Source organism: Heliconius melpomene, chromosome 3 (genome assembly GCF_056956725.1).
Source record: "Heliconius melpomene rosina isolate 202511_hmr_F chromosome 3, ASM5695672v1, whole genome shotgun sequence".
NCBI lineage: Eukaryota > Metazoa > Arthropoda > Insecta > Lepidoptera > Nymphalidae > Heliconius > Heliconius melpomene.
The window spans coordinates 1,328,142-1,353,758 of record NC_140391.1 but is presented as its reverse complement, the minus strand read 5'-3'; the positions used below and the strand labels follow the sequence as shown (position 1 = coordinate 1,353,758).

Here is a 25,617-nt window from a genome sequence, read left to right as displayed (position 1 = left end):
TAAATAGGCAAGCGAAGCTGCGCGCGTCCGCTAGGAATAAATAATAATGAAGGATGTTAATCCATTTATTATATTTTTATATTTTTACGTGAAGCCCTTGAAGTCCACATGATGACAGGCTTTCTCAGGACATAAATTAGAGTCATTTTCAGCTACAAACGGAGACATATCTTATCTTAAAATATACTTGAAAACATCATGTTGTTGTAGATGGCTTACGTAAGTAATAGTGAAGTTAGTCTACAAAACAAATAAAATATTTACTAATGTGTGACATAAATAAAAGCAAATATGTATAAATATTGCATTGCTCTTATTTTGTTGGCAGGCGCTACACTATAAGTAAATGTTCCTAATTGAATCTATTTATTGAAAAATTATAAGAAAATGTTAGAAAAATACTAGTTTCGGATTTTTTCCTTTACATACACCCAATTACTTAACCGGATGCTAAATTTCACCATTCCAGGTCATCTGGAACTTGGTTAACATTAAGGTCTATAGGTCAGTCACCCCCCTAAAAATTTACGATTTTTGGACGTCATTATCTAAATAACTATTTGAGCTGTGTTTATGAAATTTAATGCACGTATACAGGTAGGGGGTCTAAATATTTGAGCCAAATATGACAGGTTTAGGTGGAATATTTTTTGAGTTACGAATAGGTAAAAAGTGGCTTCAAATGGTTCGTGTAAAATAACACACGGTGCTGCTCGCCAGTTCTGTTCGTAAAAAAACTTGGCCACGCGCTCCGCGCGTTTTAAATAAGATGTTATATTTTTGGGTATAATATAGGGTATTGTCAATGCGACGATTGTGGGTAGGATTACCGGGCATGAATATTATATTTTCATTTCCTCACTCTAATGACGAGGCTAAGCACGATATTGAGTTCCGCTACTCAACACGCAATGCCTCAAGGATTTGGCGTAGAATGCAAAGAAAAATGAAAATGCCTTAATAGCAAGGAGTATGGAGTATCTTAATACCAGGTTCCCTTCAATATGTATCTCGCTAAAAAGAAGGTAGGCAGATGGAATCTAGTGATACGATACTCCGTTTTTCAATTTCTGCCAGAGCGAGGAACAAAAATTAATTAATGACACCTAGTAAGATTCGAACGAATTCGGATAGTAGCAGGCACTATAACAACAAATATTTCAACAGCGAATTCCGCCATTTCCTTCAACTTAAAACATTTACAAAGCAGGCACGCCCCGACGCGCCTCAACAATATTCTAGTAATAGAGCGTAATTGTTTTGTTGAGCTCCTTTGTTGCACTGACGTTTGAAATGAAACAATTAATTGGGATTCCATTCCGGATATGATACACTCAATTTTATTCCACGAATACTTTATTTATATCAGAATTCAGGATTTTCGTGTTTTTTTGTTGTATACTTTAATTTATCCTGGTTTTATGGGGTTTTTGTATGTTTGGGGTTTTGAAAAGAGCAACTGTTGAGTTTCTTGCCGGCTCTTCTCAGCAGAACTGCCTTCCGAACCGGTGGTAGCTTTTTGTTCATATGTTCATTCGACGATTCAAAAGTGCTTATTATAAGTTTATTTGAATAAAGAATATTTTGAATTTGAATTTGAATTTATAAATATGATAGGGATCTGCCTGTAATCCGCTTCGCTCGACCACCTAGTTCACCTCGCTCGTTATAATTATAAAAAATACAAATAATAATATGAAGGAAAGAAAAAAGGAAACAAAGATTCTATTTTGCATATGCAGATAATTAATTCTCGAAGGAAATCGAAACCACTGAAAGAAAATTACTATTTTCATAATACATAAAATATAAAATGCAAAATGAACAATTTCCGTTCCTTTGTTGGAGAACGAATTTGAAGAGGAATAACTGATAGTTTTTTTGTTTGATATCTGTTTGTTTGTTTATGTTGGGTTCAGTGAAATTTGAAGCTACATTATTACAATAACCGAAGCAAAAACCAGAGAAAGATTTTTTAGGGTTCCGTACATGAAAAAGAAAAAACGGAACCCTTATATTATATATGATAATTGTTTTTTCAATGAATAGGTATACCCCAAAGGTAGTCAAAAAATCAACAAATATGAATATATATTTGTTGATTTATTTATATAAATATATAAATGAAAAAATACTTTTAGTCATTACCTTATATTAATTATTATAATACCTTAGGCCATAAATATCCTTTTTATTTTAATGGCCTAAAATTGTTGTTGACCTGAAATGGTTTTTGCAGCGTCACCGGGCGAAATTAAACTTTCTTTCTTCATATTAAACTCGTACCTTTTGTTTAAACAAAGAAAGCCCAAATCTACTTCCAAAGCTTCAATTATAAAACGTTTTCGTCTACGGCGTTCAGGATCAAAGAAATTTCCACAACACGTAATCCCTGCGTTCCTGCCAAAGGATAGTTCTTAGGATTTCGAGAACATTATCAAACTTTTATACTTTTAAACTTAAACCTTTAGAGATTGGAAAGTTTAATTATGTGGGTATAAGTATACAATAAATATACTTCTATATATTATTAACTAATTGTGGGCGTCACAGGCATCTGACTGTTAACACCACTTTTTGAGTTCCATTCCCACTTTGAAGACTTGACTTGACTTTCTTCGTTCTGGCAACCAGTCAAAGCGCGGCGTTGACTTACGTCACTCAACACACAATACTTCGAGAATTCAGCGGAAAATGGGAAACGGAGAGTCTTAACTCTAGGTTCCCTCTACCTACCTTGCGGAATACAGCGTGAAGCTAAATTGTGTGAAAACATAGTCATAAAATTCGAAACATAAATAAATATTCATAGAACATAAATTATGATTTGATATGAAAAACTGTAGAAAGATTATAATCACCATATTTAACAATACCCAACAATATATAAAAAATAACACTAGGAAAATGATACAATTTCTCACTTTCATACAAAAAATAATGAGTCCGACACGAATTAAATTAGAAAATTTGTCTGCAACAAGATTATTCTCAAGATACCTAAATCATGGTCGCGTGTTCCACTATTTTTGTAGAAACAAAGTACTTTTTCCCCGTCCAGAGCTCAGCAGATGTTCATAAATTTAAGAGTTTCTCATTTCCGCGATAATAACTTCACGGGTCATTTTGCCCCCATTGTCTGCTGGGTACGGGTTAATCCGAAACAAGCAGAAAGGGTTTCCATATGTTTTTGTAGAAATTGCTATTTTATACAATTTACTGTGAATTTTAGAGGATATTTTTTTTGGAGAGAATAGAGAGAGCCTTGGTAGCGCAGCGGACTGTCTAACAGTACATAGATCGTGGTTGTGGGTTTTATTCTTATTCGAGGGAATGAATTATTTTAATTTCATTGTTCTCGTATTGCGTGAATGGCAGAGCAAAGGGAACTTAGTTTTAAGACGTTTCGTTCCCTACTCCTCGCCCAATTTTCAAAACATTTTATGTTGAGTGGCCGTTGCGTTTATTCTTGTTAGCAGGGTGAGACAATGAAAAATAATTAATTTTCTCGAGCACGAATTTAATCCATTACCGTCGCATCTACAATCAAACGCTGCCACTGCGCCATTACGGTCTCAATCATAAGAAGAAACATGTGGATAATTTGTATATACATAATATATTTGTATTCACTATAATACACAAGTGATTGGGCCCTCCACGGAATAGAGGGGTCGCTGTATTGTGAATATTTTATGTTTCAATCATAGATCTATCTCCTTCTATTTAGATGTTACGTTCATATTACGAAAGATATATTATTTATTATACATATACATATATTTAGATTTAAAGGCTAGTCGTGAAACAGTGGCACAGACGTGTACTGTAAACCCGGCAGACAGCGGGTTCGACACCCACTTGAGAAAGTTCTGCAGAATTCGCAGAAGTGACCTAATAGAAATAGAATATCGTAACACTAGGTTCCCAGGTTCTCTTTGCCTCCCCTCCTATGTTTGGGACATAATGTGAAACATTTACTGTACTTTATTAACTTGCATTGTGCCTATCTATTAATCAATCAATGAAAGAAACTTGCAACGCTACTGTAGAAGAAAATCTCTTAAAAAACTAAATATCTCAATAAATATCTCTTTCTAGCGGACAAGATTTTCGAAGTTTTTGCACAAATCCTGAACTGAATATATGTATACTTCTAAATAATATATACAACTAAATATGATAGTAATTTTGATATTATAATATATATAGAATTCACACAACTAATATCACTTTGTTATTTAGTAGGATTATTATTACTGAGGCAGGATTTCAAATAATAGTTAATATTCCCTTTATGAGTATCATTCATCATTTCATACACTGTTTACTGTTGAGTCTATTGTAAATTATTACAGTAGTACACCACACGTGTGTTGTTTAAAATGTATATATACATTTGTTACTATTATTATTGTATTAAATAACTAATAGCAATTACAATCTCTCTAGAATTCCGTGGCCGTTCTGACGCTAGTTGACTGTAACGTGAAGGTTGTTAGTTCGACCCCCACTTAAAGGAATCTCCTCCAGACTTTGGCACCAATTCAAAAAATTCGGCGGAAAATGGAAAACGGAGAGTCTTAACACTAGGTTCCCTCTGCCTACCCTGATGTGTATGAGATACAGCGTAAAGCTAATTTAATTAGATTTTAAGTACTCCTTAAAAATTGAAGGATACATATTTCGGCTTATCATAGATAATTTATATCAAATAACATTTATACCTCATTTTCTTCTTCATCTCTATTGAACTATTTGTTTATAGTGTTGAGTCTCTAGCATTAAGTGGCAATTAGTATGTTACAGAGTTTTACCCTTTCGTGGGTTTTTAAGTCCCGAGTCAATGTTCGCGAGAGTGGTATGGAATGTTATGAATTATTTTAACTATTATAGGTCTGTTGTAAACATCGTACAGTATTTTTTGATACTGGCTGTATCTGTGATTGTTTTTATAGTATTTTATATGAGCAGCAAATCTCAGTTCAAACTAAGCATTTATTTTAACTTAAAATTTAAAACAATATTCAATCCTTTAAATTTCCGAGACATCGCTTGTTGAGTGGCGGACCTCAACGCGCTTACTCTACTAGATGGGAACATCAGTCATGCGAGAGAATCATGATATATATAAAACTTTCAATATCAGTGGAGAACGCGAGTATATTAATACTATTTATATCTCACACACACAGTCAAAAATTATCAGAATACTTTACACTAATATTTACATTTTTTTCACTAAGTTATAATTTTGTTAACAGTTAGCTAGATCAAACCAGAGCCAAGTTGTTTTAACGAGAGTGAGCTTCGGTCTATCAGGTAACTTCAGCTGCGAAGTCACAGCAGACGCGCCATCGTTCGCCACCTCTATAGTTTCTAATAATATGGAAGTTGTGGGTAAGTTGAGCAACTTGGTGAAATTTCCTTGTGATTTCTATTTATTTTTATTTTGTAGAAACCTTAAGCTAAATCTATTAAATATAAAAAAACCTTTATTAGTTTTTTCTGTTTCGCGTTTTATTCCGTAGAATACAGTATACATAGAGAACCTCAAGTGAAAACACTCTGATTCCCAATTTTCAAATGACAGTGAGAAAAATGATTCCAAGAATTCATTAATCCATTGAAAAATTCATTCCAAGATGTAATGATCAAACCCACGACCACTGAGATGGATGGATCAGCTGTTACGGTCGTTATTCCACTGCTTCGAGAGTCTTTATTTTTTTCTATATATATATATATAACATCTTTTTATATAAGCATATTCGATTTCAAATATTATCAATGTTCAATATAAATCCTTATATAATATGCGTGGGATGATCAAATGCCGAAATATGTACTTTATATAGCACATTCGTCGTATCTTTCGATTTAATCTATTTACATACTTTTATTATGAAATATGTTTTTTTTGTTATAATATTGATATCTTTATTTAAATAGATGTGTATATCTTTATATTGTCTGTCTGTCAGCGTGACGTTTTAAGAGTCGAAAAAAAATTATTTAATCCTTATTTTTGTGCGCAACTAGAACGTTCGATACGATATTATGAAAGAACTGAACTGAACTGAACGGAACAGCAGTTAAGTTCTGCCAATCAACACGAAAATTTAGGGGGAATTAGGCAACGGAGTGTCTTATCACTACTGTTCCCTCTACCCTGCTATATACTAAAGATGAAACTAAATATAAAATGTTCTTTCTCTAGTCCTTCCGCCATCATCACCTACAATTCAGACAAGTCAACACTACTACATGCCGGGCGACATCCTCAGAGGCAACTGCAGTTCTGGTCCTAGCCGACCGCCTTCCGAGCTTACCTTCTTTATTAATGATATACCTGTAAGTATTATTCAATTTTTGTTTTTCTTTTTTTTTCTATATGTGAGAAAAGGAAAATAGTATCACTGTTAGCTTTAGAGGAATATAGTATAATAGAAATCAAATTTACAAAGGGAGTTTATAGTTCAAGTTCAGGGTAGTCAAAGGAAAGCTAGTGCTAAGAATCTCAATTCCTCACTTTCCAAACCTTTCCACAATTTTCAATACACTGTGCGTTGAGTAGCGGAACTCAACTCAACTTTTTACAGTCAAATGCGTGTCGCTGAAAAATGATAGACTTTTCCTCATTTCCGTATTTTACTCAAAATTGAAGCAAACTAAAACATAGCAAATATAATTAAAATTAATCATAGTTAAATAATAATTCAACTTAGTTTCAGTCAAAGAGACTATAACACGAATGTAGATGAGCAAAATTACATTCAAGCCATAAGAAAGTTGAAGCTGAAAGCCGTACTTAATACATTTAAAATATAAATTCTCACTTTTCTATTCAAAGTTTCTACTTGGCACTTCCTCACAAATTGTAAAATCCAATTCCCTCGAAATACTAAGTTGCAACGTCAACATTTAATTAAGCTATATTCATAAATCTGGATCCTTTATCCATTATATCCTTAAGAGCTATGATCACACAGTGGGGGGGTTCCATATTCCATCGTAGTAGGCCATATCGTTCCCATGTTCCAATATTTCATATTTTCATTTTCTCGCTATGGTAACGAGGCAGCGCGCGGCGTTGAGCTCGGTCGCTCAACATGCAATGCGTCTATAATTCGTGTTCGTTTGTTTTAACACTAGGTTCCAGGTGGTACCACTTCTAGAAAAGGTACTTTCGTAAATATGAAATAAAATTTTTGGAATTATAAAAATAGATTATAAATAATTAAATAATTTTCTCTCACTTTTTTAAGACTACATAAAACTAGTTTAAATACCGCTACTCGTAACAAAAGCGAAAAACGGAATATGTCGTCACTAGATTCACTGTATCAACCCTACACCCTGTATACGAGTTAAAGCGTGAAGCTGCTAAATCCGTTAAATATACTAAGTTTCAAACATATTTCCTTCAAAGTTCCAACTTCATTGTTTCGTTCCGTTCCTTCATTATGTTATTCCAAGACACCCGCGTCTTGAAAATTAAGAGGGAACAATAGTTCGGTTTCGGTCTGGAAATGAGGACGGAGGGAAGTACTCGTTCCATTAGTTTCGAACATAAGATCTCTTCACTTTCATACTGTTTGTGTCTTCGTGGAGTAATGTGGGGTGTTGATTTTGCGCTATTTGCTCTTATTTCTTGTGAAATCCTGGTGTCGTTTGCAGTATATTGACAGTTTCTTTACATTGTTTTGTAGTATTTTTTTTAGATATCTTTTTTTGATACTATGATGCGTACGGCTGTGTAATGGTATCGTGGCTAATGGTAAAAGCAACGATTTGATTTCAACTCCGCGAAATTAATTAAATTAATTTAATAATTAATATTATTTGATTTATTAGTTCTGGTAGCAAAACGTGGCGTTAAGTTGCGGCGTTTTCAGTAATGGATCACTTAAAACGTCTCAAAGCCAAAAGGAAATTATGCGTTGTTTTAAAATAAATTCCATAATAGTACGAGGAATCCAGTTGAAAATAATCTCTGAATAAACGTTCGTATTGAAAAAAAATATTTTTATATGTTATTAGATACAGTCCATCGAGGAAGACTAAATTATATCATATCAATGCTTATAAAGAACCTGCGGTGAGAGTCACCTCATACACTGAGAATATAATATGTATATATCTTATAGAACCCATAGCCATTTCCATTCGTCTATAGAACCGAAGACATAGTCAAAAGATAATGATCATATAAAATATATAATATTTAAAGTATAGCACTTTGTATTGAAGTCGCAAACGGACTACAATTTTATTTACAAGCCACCTCGAACACTCAGTGCACTCTGTATTTAAGTACTTTTTACTTATAACTGTATTGAACTGTATTTTTTTGCTTTTAGCGACGCAATCGTAGATTTTATTATAAAAATTCTGCTTTATTTTATTTTTCTTTATAATAACTGAATGTGTGTTTTGGTATTTAATTATGCTTTTAGCTGTAAGAAGATTACTTTCGGTATTCTGCATCTTTTGGATGAGCCTTTCTAGGTCAAAAAAGTTCTTCTTATTTTAAAGCTTATCCAAAAAATATGAATTCTGTTTAATTAATTAATTTGGTTTTTGGGGCGTGCCAAAAGAAATACACAGACTAGCGTATTGCTAGGTCTGTTTCTAATCTTTTAATTTTCTACTTAAAATTTAAATATTTTCAGTCCATTATTGCTATCCGTTACAGTGTAGGAAGTAAGGAAAAAAACATTTCACCCGTTTCCGCAATATTTCAAAAATTAGGGCAAAAAGTGGAAAACGCAATGTCCTAATACTAAGTCCCTGGCTAAACCAAAAATACAAGGGAGTTAGAAAAGCTGAATAAACTTCATCATCAGAAAATTCATTTAAAAAACAACCATATTAATTCCCTCATTATAATTAACGCTACAAAGTTATAACACATTTCACTATGTACAAGGAATTTCTAACGCCTCCAACGTTTATCATGGATAATGAGGAACATCCGCAGCACGACGTGCTTTGTACTGCAAATTAGATCTGGTATACAATTTTAACTAAAAACTTAGTTATTGGCGTAGAATATTATAAAAATATATTAAAAACTAATAATAATAATTTAGTGTATTAGTGTTTTGTATAATTATGTATTTACATAAATAGAACAATATTTTTTTAGTGTTACGCTGTATCGCGCACGTAGTAGGGTAGACAGAGAGAACCTGGGGACCTAGTGTAAAATACTCCATTCCCATAAAGATATTTCTGTTTCTCAATTTCGAGGAGGGTAGGAGAGTAAAAGTATTTAAACATTAATTTCCCCGAGTGGGAATTTAACCCACAGCCCTCGCGTCTACAGTCACTTGCTTACGCCACCGTGCTGCTACAGCCTCAAATGATATTTATTAACAGATTATATATTCATCCACTATCCAATTAACTCTCTCTCTCCCTTTCAAGGATGAACATTTTGTTTTTATAATAAATTTGAAATTAAAATCAAACTACGAGAAAAACATAATATATACAATTCAGATTTGAGTGCTTTAATATCAAAATCATGACACAGTTCAGGTACAAAATGGTACAGCACTGCACTGTACTGCACTGCACTGCACTGGTAGTATTATCGCAGCAACACTGTTTATCATAGCTAATGAGTAAAGTCCGCAGTGTAGAGGCCTCGGACGCCAAATTAAATGCTCTTTGAATGTTGGTATACTCGTACGTACGTTTTTACTAAAAGGTATTATAACATTAATAAAATGAAGAGTTTTTTAAACTTCTTCTATATTAATATAATATTTTTGAGTGCGTTTTTGATGGTTGATATTATTGAAATGTTATATTTTTTGTTTATTTTCGTGTTTTTAACCCTTAATCAAACAAACTTTATTTTTCGAGTAATTTGAAATCTGGTCACGGCTTTTAGGTAAGTGGGTGCCGTAGATTTCGAAAAACAACTCCTTTTTTTTATAAAAAGGGGGGAAATGGGGGTTTTGCAGTGGGAAATTATTTCCCAGTATCCGGTATTTCAAAGCAAAATATAATCAAGTGGGAAATTATTTCCCATTATCCGGAATAGCTCTCAACTTTTGATATATTTTTACTACAAGTTCTATACATGTAAGTTGCTCCTACTTTACTTGTTTCTTTTTTGTCTTATATAATAAAATTGAAAAAAATACTGTAATATGAGTGAATAAAGTTATAAAATGAAACAACAACGTTAGGAATGATATATAGTTTTAATATAAACTGAAACTTAATTACTAAGAAAAATAATATTATTGAGGTGGAACAGTGTGAAAGGTTTTGAAGCAATTTTTAGCACACAAAGCTACTCCACAGGCGGAACACAGTCTGTTGTTGGTGAGTTTGTGATATGAGATGTTTCTCCTAAGGCTGTCAGTAAGGCATCCGTTGAAATTTGTTGGGCTTGTATAGTAGGCGTTTCTTGTTTATCTTCATTCGATTCGAAGCTGAAGATATATTCAAGACGTTGTTCAATTAGGTTATCGTCATGCTGATTGAGGTAAGTATCGGATGGAGAATGAATGCTATTGACATAGCATGAGTCATCTTCAGAATCTGAGGCTGATAAATCAGACAAGTTGTCTAAATTTTGCACCACCTCCTCCAATTTTTTCTTTGGTAGAACTTTTTGTAACTTTTTAGCGTCCATATTTAAATAGCTAAAACAAATAAAAGGAAGTCTAAACTAACTTAATAGTCTGAGCAGTACAAATAGTTCTAAAATATAATAGTTATAAAAATCAAGTGAGAAATCACACAAACGCAGTCATAACTCTCGAGAAAGCTCCATATATGAGTTACTCGCTGACAATTTTGTGTAAGTTAGATAAAATTATAAGTAACAATACCTGTTTAGGTACTTATATAGTGCAACAGACAAATTATTTATTGTATATATAGAAATTGGTATTTTTCAAATGCTGGAACAAACAATGGGAAATAATTTCCCACATAATTAAACCTAAGAAAATACAACAAATATCAATGCTGCGAGCCCAAAAACCGTAAGAAACATTCAGAAAACAAGTCTAGTTTACAATATTATTGTGTTTATGCACTTACCAGATTTTTTTCTACAAAAACTTTTAAATCTTCCGTTTGAACCGGTTTTTTTCACAAAAAATTTCAAACTGTGTTTTTGACATTGACATACAATGACAGTTCGCGCCTTAAGACAAAATGTTGCAAATAAATAAAATTAAAAAATTCTGTACGATTATTTTTCCCTAAGGTTGGTACTGATTAGAGTTGCCAAAGACGAAATAAAACAAAAAAATTACAGTAGTGGCATGTGGGAAATAATTTCCCAATATTTGATTAAGGGTTAAGTTCATTTGAGTGGTCGTCGAGATGCTGCGCCACGGTGTCTAGCTATAAAATTAAAAGTCATTGGTTGTGAGTTCGATTCCCACTTGAGATAAACAGTTATTTTAATTCCCGGGCTCTGGCAGCAAGATTAAGAGCGCTTGAGTTTCGCCATTCAAGACACTATGTCTCAAAAATTGTGCCCATACGCCACATTTGGCTTTTTAATTGTTTTCTTTTCCCTGCTCTGGGAAGAAAAAGCGTGTCATTGACTACCCCCCATTCAAAACGCAGTTTCTTGAATTCGTAGTGTCTTGTCACTGAATTCTTTTGACCTACCAGTAGGGTAATATAATAAAAGCATGAAACTAAAAGAAATAGTGTATCTAAGCAATTGTGGCATCGAGGTTTACTTAATTATAACTTGTATCAATATTTACACTCAACCGCGAAATAGCTTCCGTTGTCAAAACAATGTACTTAAAGCTTAGTTAAAATAAACATTGTGTACAATGTTTACTTGTTTATATTTAGATTTGTATTTTGTTCTAAGTTGAGTTATTTAAAAATCACTTGGCAATTAATATACAGAAGGGATTTATTTAACTAGCGACGCTCTTGCGGCTTCGCCCGCTTGTACCTTACAGTTATTTATTTTCTCATCTGAATAACGATTTAATAACATTATCGGTATAAAGATGATCCAATATTGAAAGCTAAAGTTTCAGCTTTCAGTTTTCAGCATACTTATTTTGTAGAAATATTGGCGCATGCAATATTTTATACTAACATAACTTTTTTATTTATGGATCGATTTAAATAAAACTAGTACTAAATGTTAAGGGGAGCTTACCAAAATACAATAGTAAAAATCTCAACTGCATTTAAATTGGTTAAGCGTTTACAAACACACAGACAAACAGACAAAAATAAAAAATATGTATATTTTGAGTTCGATTATAGTAATAAATGCTCTCAATAAGAGATTTTCTTAAATATATTCCACATACAGATCGTGTGATTTCTGATTTATTATATGTAAAGATTATTCTTTGAAATTGACAATTGATAAAGTACCAGAAGAACTATAGATGGATATAAAAGGATATGCCCCTGGTTTAAACGGAAATAATACGAAAAGAAGATTGATTGGTCTTTCTTATTCACTCCCCTATAAACAACTTTCGAGGTTCGAAAGAAAAAATAAAAGTAAAAAAAAAATTTTAAGTTAAACGGTTTTATATTGCAGATAAATGTACTAAAAGCTAAAAAATAATTTCATGGAAATTATGATTACTAAAATAAAATCGTGGGGACACTTGCTACTTACCACTAGGTGGGTGAAGTCTCATGCCATGTCTTTCGATTGTAGATATTGGACGTGCCCCACGATTTTATTTTAGTAATCATAATTTCCATGAAATTATTTTTTAGCTTTTAGTACATTTATCTGCAATATAAAACCGTTTAACTTAAAATTTTTTTTTTACTTTTTTATTTTTAAGTTTTTAGTTTTTATTTCTCATGCTATTCAATTCGTTGAGTGCCTCATTATTGCAAGGTTAATGGAGAATGTTACGATCGATCCCCCCAGAGGTCTAATAGAGGGGCAAGGCTATGTACAACAAGATGTGCCTGAATCTTGAGGGGAAAACGCTAACGACATATCATTTTTATCCACCCTAATGCCATACAGTTCTCGGCGCGCTTTTACCTTTTACCTTAACTCGGGTGGTGTACCCCTAGCGACGTCTCATTTTTAGCCACCCTATAGCCACACAGTCCTCGACAGGATACCAGATCTTGACTTAGGTGGGAGATTCATTGTCGACGGCTATATGTTGGCATGTTGAGATCTATGGCGCTGTACGGGGCTCCCGTGTGGGTGGATTCTCTCACCGTTCGTAACAGGACTCAACTGCGAAAAGCGCAACGGGTCATAGCGGTGAGAGCTATTCGGGGCTACCGTACAGTGTCATGGACGGCGGCTACTCTCTTGGCGAGTGATCCGCCTTGGGAGTTACACGTGGAAGTACTCGCTAAAGTCCATGCTTACCGTACAAGTGAGCACACCCTAGACATCCTAGGAGGAAGGTCTTTGTACACTAAGCGATGGTGGCGCGCAATAGGCGGGCCTACCACCGAGGCGTCGTAGTAGCATACGCGAGTGATCCTGCGGCGTCTCAATTTAGATGGTGAGGTTTCCGCTGGGTTTTAGTGGGTAGTATCGTATTGCCACGGTGAGTCCCACAGTACCATCCGCCCGCAGAACATATTTGTCCTGCGGACGGATGGTCTGCGTAAAAGCATTTCCCAGCGTCAAAAAAAAAAAAAAAGGTGGGAGATTCATATTGTAATTTTGTATAGTATACTGTATTATACTTACCAAGCCCTTTATTTTAATACCCATATTGATGGGATTGAAAACTACATTATCCGCCATTTTGTAGCAGTGGCCATCTTTGATTTTGATTTTGTATAGTGCACTGAATTCTCCTTGACAAGCCCTTTCATTTGATGCCCATATTGATGGGATTGAAAAAAACTAAGTGGTCCGCCATCTTGTAGCGGCGGCCATCTTGGATTCACAATAATATTGAATATGGATAATTGTATTGTCACCAGAATCAAAAGCGTATACCAGATTTCAGATCAATCGGTTAACGGGAAGAGGGTTAAATTTCAATTACTAAATTTGACCCAAACAAATATACAAATAAATAAACAAACGGGGTGAGCTAAATAAAACCGTTTAAAAAATATTACACCTTACGTTATTCTGCTGAGAATACTAGTTTTTTTTAGCTTTACGTTTTATGCCGCACATAGCAATAGGAACTTGGCAATGTAGTGTTAAGACACTCCGTTTCTATTAAAAAACTTTGGTTCGCTACTTTCAATCAATTAATTAATAATGGCTGACAATTAATATCAATTAAATTAAATAATATTCCTGATTGGGAATCGAACCTCGACCATCTCGTAACACTACTCTACAGGCACTTCGGTCGATAATAATCTCCAATATATTCTCCATTCTGCAATGCTTTTTCTCAATAATCCAAATATTTAAAATAGCCCGTACATTAGCTTTTATAGATGATTTATTGTCCATTTTCTTCGTTGTGAATTATAAGGGGAATCTATTATTTGTGATTGATTTATGTTCTTTTATAAATATTGGTTAATACTAGAGTTTTAAATCTGTATTGTTTTTTAGCTTTGCACTACTTTTAAAGATTATTTTGGGTTTTAATATCAATTTATCAATATTTATCATGAAGCAATGAGGCAGTGCATTGGTAGTGGGTTCGAATCTCACTTAGGGGAACGTTTATATTAGATTTATTTCCATTTCGGCGCTCTGGCAGACATTGTGTGGTATTACAGGGAAAAGTAATGGCGCAGCAGTACAGCTATAGCTTGCGACTATAAGTGCGACAGGCTATGTGTTCGATTCCCACTCGAAAAAAATGTTTTTTTACATTTTCATTTCCTCGCTCACGTAACAAGGCTAAGCACGTTGAATTGTAACTCTCAACATGCAATGCCTCCACATTCAGCGGACAGTGGAGAAAGTAAGTGTCTCAATAAGAACAGAGTGTCTAAACACTAGGCATCTAAAAAAAACATTCTTCACCAAATCAATGAGATTTTCATTCTCATCTTATTCCAAGACACGAAATAACATGATACACCAACATACATTAAATTTACATTTTACCTTTATGATTTAGAAATTCTTGTTTTCATATAAAATATTTTCTTTAGGCACATAGTCGTCCGGTTCAACTTATTATGCCTACATATATTATGTTTATTTAGCGCTTATAAAATGAATGTAAGCAACGACAAGTAGCTTTATTATTATATGAATTAAGTAGGTTTAATTAAGCTGGGTTCGATGCAGGTAAGTTTTATGATGGTAGTGGGTTCGGTACAAGAATTTGTTTCTGTTGTTCTGCCAGGATGATTTTGCATTCGATTCCCACGCGAAGGAACTGCTTATTCTGATTACCTTGCTCTGGTAAGAAGAAAAGCAGGGCGTTGATTGCCGCCACTCACTTTTGAAAACTTGGAAATGTCTAATCTCTAGCTTCTCTCTTCATACTCCTATATGCCTATATAAAAAAATACATACATTTTTACGTAAATAAATCTAAAGAAACGAACATTATTTTTAACTATATTACTTTCCATCATCAGGTAACTCCAGGAATGTACCAAGCTCAACCAGCACCTGAAGGTCTGTTTCGATCAGAACTATACGTGCAAATCCAGCTATGGCCAGCTCATTACGAAAGAGGGGCACCCATACTGCGGTGTGAAGCAAAAGTAGGAGATTTGTATAGAGACAACTCAGCTGTCGCCTTATATTCTGCTAATAGCGATCCTAAAATAGAAAGAGGTGAGTTTATTATATATTATGTTTTTTTTATGAAATGAATAGGCGGTGTTAAGTTCCTCCTTCAGGCGGCGGATAGAATACAGCAAATGTGACTTTTAGTGTCAAAAAAAAAATAACGGAAATAGAGATTGAACCCTCTATCTCTTTAATAGTCTGACGTTACCCCAACGCGCTACGATGGCTCCAAAAAAAAATCAACAACCCTAAAAACCCACAAACACAAAGCTAAGCCTGGACTTCAAACACCTAGAATTGTTTGAAAATTTTTAATATTTAAATTGAATACCTAATCCAGGGTAAAGGGCATTGTTTCAAAAACAAACACGGCACAAAGGCCTCAACTTTAATATTACTATTGTTTAATTTCAGTCCAGAAAGACCCAAATACTTAAAGGTTATAAGAGACTATAATTAAGAAGCCAGCAATCCTCCACTGACCTAGATAATTTTGGGGCGTACCATTATAAACACTAATTTTAGAAAAGTAAACTTCAAAACAGAATATATTTAACTTGTTCTTTGGTGGATTTGTGCTTGTTTTCTCGAATTGTTTGAGAGTAGAGGTAGAAAGCGTTGTATTATTAGAATAAGTAAGAATTTTCACTTTGCATATTTTTTTTTTATATTTTGACCTGCAGGTTCCATTTATTATTGTGATAAAATAAGTTGGAACAGCTTCTTATGGTGGTTATAGAGTGGTAGCGTTTGACTGCAAACAAGTTGGTTATGGATTCGATTCCCACTTGGGAAAAGTTATGATTTTCGTTTCTCTACTCTGGCATAACAAAGTATAGCAAGCTTAATCGGGAAATAAATATAGATTTCACACTAATGGCCTACCCTGATTTTACCCATAAGAAATATTTATAAATTATATAATATTGAAGAACTGAATTACTTTTTTAGAAAACCTATCACATTTCACAAACGTGCGACTGTAAAAGTGAAAAGTTTTAGGTTCGATTTCCATTAAAGGAAATAACTACTAATATCTTAAAAAGCTTCCAAGCCCTCTAACAACTAAGCCATACGTTCTAATCAGGCTACGTCGAAATTCTTATACTTTTCTTACAATGTATTTCTCATAATAACCATATACATTATACTACAATATAAAAAGTACTTCGAGAAACGTTAAATATATTAATAATTAACTATCAAAGGCAGCCATTGTGCTGGGTATTTTAACATTGTAACAGTGAATACACTGTGAGAGGAAATTGTCTTCTCAAATGAGGCGGGAAGCTATAATTTACTGGTCTCAATGACCTCTTTGGTAGATTATTATTGCTGGGGCTTCCTGTTGATTTGCTGTGCTTTTTGGAGATCGTTTCTTGTTATTATCCCCCATTTTATCCTTATTAGTATGGGATTTTTTCTTTATTTCCAATGTAAGTGTTACATAGTAACTTTTTGTAATGTTAATGATTGGGGAGTTTTTTTTTTGTTTTTGCGTTGAATTTACATGAATGTTTAGTTTTTTTAGTCCTAAGCTGTATCCCGAATATTCTAAATTACGCAGGAACCTAGTTACTATTAAGACACTCCGTTCCTGATTTTCCACCCAATTTCCGAGATATTATATGTTCACTGACGAAACTCAACGCCACGTTTTCTTAATAGAGAGAGAGAGAAAATGAATACTAATTAATTCCCCTGAATAGGATTGAACTCACAACGGTCGCATTTACAGTCACTGCACTGCTGCGGCACGACAGCCTTTTAAAGGTGATTAGTGAGTTTATTTTATTGGGCTCGTACATTTTATGGTTATAATATATTAAAGTAGTTTAGTACTTTAGTGGTAGTAAAATGTTATTTTTAGTGTTTTACTGCAACTCTTTTACAGAGGAATTTATAATAACATTTTAAAAGTTCTAAAGTAATTTTGTTTTTCGTTATTAAAGTACTATGTAAGATTATTTAAAACGTATTTGTAGTTTGTTTTATATTTTTTAGGAATAAGTTAATATAAGAGACCAGTCATGGCGCAGGTAAGCATAAGCGTGTGACTTTAAATACTACAAGTTGTGAGTTCAATTTCCAATCGAGAAAATTAAATATTTAATATTTTCATTTCTTTGCTCTGGTGTCGAGGCAAAGTGCGGCGTTAAGTTTCGCTACTCAACACTGTCTCCAGGATCCAGCAGAAAGTGGGGGGCGGAGTGTCTTAACACGAGGCTCCTTCTATCTACCCTGTTACACGAAGGATGCAAATAAAAAGACAATATGAGCTTATGTTTTAGGAATTTGGTTCTTCGTTTTCCACCATTATTAAATTTTTCAACAGATTCTATTAACGATATCTTCTCAAATATATCACTTAAATAAAAAAAATTGGACAAATAAATATGACATATTGCAGATCATCGATACTAGCATGCGGTACTCCAAGCTGCATTCAAAACTAGAGAATTGATTCATTTTTTTTGTTCCAGTGACGTCACCGGGTGCTGGAGCCAAGCTGCTGCCGTGCCAAGTTCTCCTCCACCTATACTTTATAGTATGGCTAAATAAAGTTATTGAATACGTATAGAAGTGCTCAAATGATGTCTAATTAACTGTTAGTTAATTCGATTTTAAAACAAATGTTGAAATACCTACTGTAATTATAAATAGGTATCTCTATAGAAATTATTAATGATAAGTATTAGATAACTGTACCTAAATGAGCTACCAAAAATGTAAAGACTAAGAATATTGTTGATTTAATATAAATTATATGTCGAATTGTTTGTTTTAATTTTTTTTCTTTTAGAATGTTTTTTGGTCTGACAGTTCTGGGTTCGATTTCCACTTGCACTTAAAAATTAGGTTTCCTTTTAATATTTTTAAAGTTTTAGATAATCACAGAGTAAAATTTTAAACAATAATCAAAAGATATTTTATTAAAATTGTCATTGACTTAATGAAAATAAGTAAAGATAACAAATTTAACAATATATGCATAATTTTTACAAACAATTGTTTTAAGACTGCTTTCATACATATGTGAGTAGCGCAGTGGACGGCATCTGACACCGAGATAGAAGTGGGTTCGATTCCACTCAGGGGAATAAAAAGTGAAGAACCACAGAATCTTGACACTGGCTGTCCTGCTATGTAAGAATTGCGTGAAAAAATTGACAAAAAAATATACATTACTTTCATTTTCAAGTGTTAAATCTCCTAAATATAAAGAATTAATCTTCTCATAGTATCGCCAATAACTGTCGTATTGTTGGAAACTTCGATCGTATTGTAGCTGAAGATACCAAGTTTTAATCTTCGAGTACTGCAATGCAATCTGCTTTGAACTCAATGCTAAAATAACAAATTGAACTATTTCTAAGAACTGTTGGTATAATGTTTTTGTAAATAATATAGGGAATTTAAACTTATATTTTTTAATTGACAGATGTTTATACAATGTTTGTGAAGTGATTGTTTGATTATATGACTATAAAGGTGGTGGGTTCAATTCACGATTCATTCAAGTGGTGAATGGAAGTATCTTAATGGAAACGGAGAGTTTCAACACAGCCTACCCAGGTATCAGCGGGATACAGAGTGATAGCAGAGGGTAAAGATAATAAATAAAGGACCTAAATACCTAAACAAACTAATTAATTCTTGCTGCTGCATTTCATTATTTTAATCACACATTTGTTTCGAGTGAGGTTTGTATAATAAACTAGCGGCCCGCCAGCGGTTTCACCCGCGTGAACTATGTTATTATTAATTTCTGTCTCCATGACTACGTCCTAGTGACGTCTATGCAAAATTTGACACTCCTAGCATTTGTAGTAACGAAGTTTCATACAAACTTTCGACCCCAAAAACAACCCCTTAGAAGTCGAATATTGCAAATTCCCGTCTTAGCGAGCACCTAAGTCCTATAAGTAACTCCTATGCAAAATTTAAGATTCCTAGCACTTGTAGTTTCTGAGATTTCGTGATGAGTGAGTGACATTTCGATTTTATATATATAGATAAATACTTATTACAGTTAAATTTTAAACTCTTTTTATCTTGGCTTGTTATTTTAAATTAGTATACCGCTAAAACACCTATGAAGAGGGTGATGACAGTAGACGAGGGTCGTTTGTGTCTGGTTACCCCGCAAGGGTTAAGCGTGAAAGTCAAAAAAAGTGTTTTGATTGTAATTTCGCTTTGCGTATAATATATTCGAAACACGGGGGAACGGAGTGTCTTAACACTAGATTCCCCAGGTTCCCTCAGCCTACCCCTCTATATGCGGAGTACAGCGCGAAGCTAAAAAAATATATTTTCGCTTTTATATTTAGGCATAGCGAGATAGGTCGACAATGACATCAAAAAGAATTATTTTTTAAAGCTATTTACGAATTTCTCCTAAGCGCTATTTTGAACGTACTAAAATATGGTAGAGCTTTACAAAATTCTCAAATATAAATAGATATGTATTTTTGTGGGTAATACTTATGATGTTATGATGATTTTTTTTTTCTTTTTACTCTTTTATAAGTGTTAAGGCACTCTGTTTCTCACTTTCCGCCGAAATCTGGAGAACTTAGTGTTGTGCTTTGCGTCGACACCTGAGCTTAAAAATACAAACATGTTAAATATTTAGTTTCCTCGAGTGGGTATCAAACCCACAATTACATCCACACGCTTGTCACCCAGCGCCACGGCTGGCCTCACTGGTCTACTAGGACGCCTTTCCACTAGGTAACGGCGACTTTACTCTTATTTTTTTGCTTCATAATCTCAAACTGTGTTTATATGAACATATATATTTGAAATAGAATCTATACATAAGTTAGAAATGATATCGATACTCCTGAAACCTTACAGATTATGAAATTATTACGTCTAACGCAAATTCTATATTGATCTACGTCACAAGTACCTGTATTTAGCTCAAGGACGAGTAGAGGTCAAGAGATTAGCTGATTTTATATAATTAAATGAAACCACTAAATACAATAATTTAAATGCTTTAATTAAATTGCTTTCCACTGATATATGATTAAATATTTTAAATTATATAACAAATTTTAATGTGGTTTTCACTAATTGTCTGGGTTAATCAAGAGGTATGAGGTATGTGAAACACGCGTATTTTATTGTAGAATATATTAAATATAACGTCCCGTTTTAATAAAGACTGCAATAGTTAATAAATTAAATAAAATCGATAATTTGTAAATGTTTGTAATAATAATTATTATTTTTACTTCACGCTGTATCCCGAACATAACATTGGTAGACGGAACTTAACGCCGCACTAAATCTAGCAAATGAAAATATATTTTTTTTTCTCGAGTGGAAATCGAACTCAAAACACTATAGTAATTAGATAAAACAATTTTATATTATTTTCATAATAATAAATTAAATCTTTTTTCACTAAGTTCTCCCTGCCGTGCTTTGTAGGATAAAATGTGAACTTCTTGTCTTAGTTAGACACATTCTAAATTGAAAGAAGTTGGAATAATAAAGTGACATTTTTTTTTCCAAAATTAACTCGAATACGAAAAAACAACCAGAATTTGTCCTAAAGAAACTTTTATACATAATCATTTTATTAAGAAACTTTTTCGATTAACCTTTTGCCGTTTCCAACATTCAAATATTTTATTACTTTTACACGTAGTTGTTAAATGTGTAAAGAAATCAAACACCTCGAGGCTTTTACAGAACTTATATTTCTTCCAGGGCTAAATAACATTAGGCTTCTACAATTTATATCTCAGGACTTTTACAGAACTTATACTTCTTCCAGGGCTAGATACCATTAGGCTTGTACAATGTATATCTTAAATTATAATACAATATTTTATTCTAGAGGACCACTTTCCTCTTCAGCTCCAAATCTAATAATGCGCATCAGAATTTTCAACACATCAAGCGTCGCGCTAGTTCTATGTATAAATTTTCAAATATATCTTTTTATTAAACAAAGAGGTTGATTTACATTTTTCTATAACAAATTATCGTAAATATAAAAACTATTTATATAAAATCATTACATTCGGCCATCCGACTTCGTGCAATCTCCCGATGCACGACTACTCACAAACTCACTCATTACATTCGGTCGATTACAAATAATATATGTATTGATATTGCCGCAGCCTACTTGACATCACTAGTTTCAACAAATATACAACTAATTAAATCATTGCGTCTTGAGCTAGTACAATCATATTATAATAACATGCGCAATAGATACTAGACTTAACATATAATTTACAAAAAATAATTACTTTTGAGACCAGAAGACTTTTGGAGTTCTCTCAGAAGTTTAACCATATGTACATATAACGAAATTGTAACTTATCGCTGCGTGGAAGAAATACGAGAAAATCTATCAATAAATAAAACATGTTTTGTTAAAATGTTGTCTGTCGGTTTTGTCGGTTTATGTGTCCCTGCGTTTGTCTGTACGCAAAGTTGAGCAAGTAAAGAAATATGTAGTATAAAGTTTAGTATCAACTCAAAGTAGCATCAATAATCATACACACAAATATAAATATTATGTTCTAATGTCCACTGGCTACATGTTTGTTTATCTCTACATATATTGCACTCTTTACGTACATACTATTTAAAGTTTATTTCTTGCTGTTACCTATTATTATCTGTCAGTTCCGTTATTGAACTTTAATTTCACTCTTAAATATATAAAATAATAAGGATAGCGTATTTATATTTGAAACTCCGCTAAAATTACAAATATCCTACGAAATACTTTATTGTTCATCATCAAATAAAGTGTAGTAAAAGAAAATGCTTCACATAAGAAAATGCACAGCAGGCGGCCTTATCGCTGTAAGCGATCTCTGCCAGGCTACCTTAAGGTGCACTCGGAAGTGTATGTCAATCGGTAGCCTACCGCTGCTTTATATCCTTATACACATACGTAATATATCCTATTATATTGTATAGAATTATTAATTATAATAAAATATAATTTCTAATGTCAACAAATATATATAAATACGGTCACGTTAATTTGTAAAGAAAAGGATACAAAAACTTAAATATGTCTAGGTCTAGGTCTTGGTATAAGGATACCTAGGAAATATTATTAAGCAATTTTAATTAACACAATAGATGTATGTTGATAAGTATGTAAAAAAAATCCATAACAGTACGTTCAGAAAAGTAAAAGGATCAACGATATTACAGAGCCAAGTAGTGTGCATCTAGCTGGGCTCATGATGTTTGGATTGAGAACGTTACATTCGATAGGAATACAGCGTCGAGCTATTGGCATCATCAAAAATAAATATATATAATAACAATTTTGCAGTTGAGTTATAACAATTACTTCACATACATACTCATAATAAAATCGTAAGAGGTTCGGTCTTTACTTGAAAAATATTTAAAAAAAAAAAAAAAGTTATTAACCTAATAGAACCCAAAACAATTATTTTTGAATTTTTGTTTATTTGTCCGTTTGTCTGTGCGTTTGTTATCTCAGAATCGACTTAACCGATTTAAATGCGGTTTTCACTATTGGGTTCTGGCAAGCTCCCGAAAACATATAGGGTTTATTTTATTACAATCGGTTCATAAACAAAAAAAATAAAAGTTATGCCAATTTAAAGTATTTAGTTCGACAAATTTGCTAATTGCCGTAACAGTTATTTTATACAAGTGTTTTACTGAACTGACTGAATCTTTAGTTTTCAATTCCTTTATTAATATTTCTATTTCAGGCGGGCGTAGCCCCGGACGGGCCCACTAGTAGTAAATAAATTCTTATGTAATGTAAAGAATAACCTCATGAGAAACACTATAACGATTTTACAAAGTTATTTTTTTATTTTAAAATCATCCAATATGAGAATTCCAATTTTAATTAAGTAGAACAACATGTTCCCTGAACTATTCAAGACCGACCTAAACACAGCAATCCCTAACCATGCCACGGAACGACATGCAAGGAGAGTTGGCTGTGGCTGAAATATTCGAAACGATCATCTGTTGAACTATATTTACATAAAAGTCATTTAAACCACCAAATATTCTTTGCGTTGTAAAATTTACTCGTTAAAGAACCGATTCCGAAAATTCCTCAAATTTTTGCAATTGAAATTTACTGAATTTAGGTAAAAAATACATATATATATATATCAAGGACGAGTAATTCCGACGGCTAAATCAAATTTTAAAAACTATGATTTATATAAATAAAAAATAATTTTCCGTATTATTTCTTAACGTATACACACAATGCTACAAAAACTATTTTTTTAGTCCTATGTAACTTCCCTAGTAATTTCCTAAAAAATATTTCTTTTGAGATACTTTAATTTTTATAAATAAATTTAGAAATCTTTATTGCCCATTTACGCTTAATGACTAGAATTGGTTTATGAATAAAAACGTTATGTTAATATGAAGCACGTTTGTAAGACAAAATTGCTGCAAAATAACTTATTGAATCGACTAAAAATGTAATTTTCAACGTATAAACATTGTTTCTAAGTCTACGTTGACGATGCGGTCCCAGAACGAAAATACACTAAATTGTGACCACCATGTTGTCATAAGGGGAACAAAATCGCGTAAAAATAACTACGTACGTAGCAGTTATTATTATTTACAGTTACCAGCAAACAAATTGCGATCTTTTACGAGCTACCAATTGTTAAAGTTTCGAGTTCGTAAGAGAGTAAACATCTATCTTCGTGACAAATTTGACTAAGACAAGGTAAGCAACAAACGCGGAACGCCACATTTTAATGCAGTAAAATCTCATCTACAACTAGAGCACTAACGCCTGCCTAGTCATCAGATGAATTTTCAAAAGGTAAGTAAACCCCTGGACAGAGGTCCAAGAGAGGTGAAGAGAAACTAACAAGTTTACTAGTCTTAGTTTACATGTTTATTAAATTTATGAGCTTAAGAAATGCAGATATTGACACTCGCTCTATGTGCGTTTCAATTCGCTACCATAAAGAAAATGGCAGAATACATAAATATACATTTTGTACTAAATAATATGTTTTGGAACTGGAGAAAAATATATATAAAGACAATATACTACCTTTTTAAACATAGCGTTTAAATAGTGCGATAAAATAGTGAATACGTGTGAATACAAAACCAACGTAAGAAGATAATAATTGCTATAAATCAAAGCAGACTGGATAACGCTAAAAGACAACAAAGTGAGATGATTCATTAATTGTGACTGTCGTTTCTCTAATTTACACATAATTTGCAACGTCTGTACATATTGTAATTATGCTAATAATAAAATTGTAACGTGTGTATGCTAATAAACTCTTATGTACATAGAAACAAATTTAATTAATTTATTCCAATCACCCCAACCCGATATAAATCACATATATGAATTCTACTGGAAATAAAAAATGTCGAAACTTGTAGGTGGTACTACACTGGTGGCAGAACCTAATGCTGTGACTTTGTTATCGTGTTTCTATTTATCTTGTTTAATATATTTGTTGCCACAATAATTGATACATAAAAAATATATATCTTTCAATATATAAAATTTTGAACTAGCAGACCAAACTAACACTGTTATGACCTATGATATTTATGACACTGACGGTACCTGATCCTGATCCTGATCCTAATCCTGACCCGATACCCGAGTGAGACTAATTTTCTACTTTTAATGCATGATATCTGAGATAAATCAATAAATCTTCTGGTTTTTTTTACATTTCTAATAGGTTTATCGAGTATCCTAATACAGAAAATAGCTTTTTTCTTTCGTTTTAACCAGATCTAAAAGTAAAGCTGAGGGTAATTTATTACAGAAATATTGATGTATATTTTTTTATTGTCTAGTATTAGCTTTCATTTCTTTGAGAAACTGATCATAATTTCGCTCAAAGCACTTTATTAAACTTTTTGTAGATACGAATTATTTCCTCACAAGACCC

At 32.9% G+C, this 25,617-nt stretch overlaps 1 protein-coding gene across 1 annotated transcript in view; it reads left to right on the top strand.

Annotated features, from left to right (window-relative positions):
• The window catches only part of LOC146539795 (uncharacterized), a 57,876-nt gene extending 39,425 nt beyond the window's left edge, over positions 1-18,451 (top strand). The window contains exons 5-8 of the mRNA XM_085207536.1: positions 5,265-5,400; positions 6,221-6,354; positions 15,520-15,721; positions 18,160-18,451. Of these exons, the coding sequence (XP_085063662.1) occupies positions 5,265-5,400; positions 6,221-6,354; positions 15,520-15,721; positions 18,160-18,257 (570 nt within the window). The 3' untranslated portion in view covers positions 18,258-18,451. The remainder of the gene's footprint in view (positions 1-5,264; positions 5,401-6,220; positions 6,355-15,519; positions 15,722-18,159) is intronic.
• Positions 18,452-25,617: the final 7,166 nt, after the last annotated feature.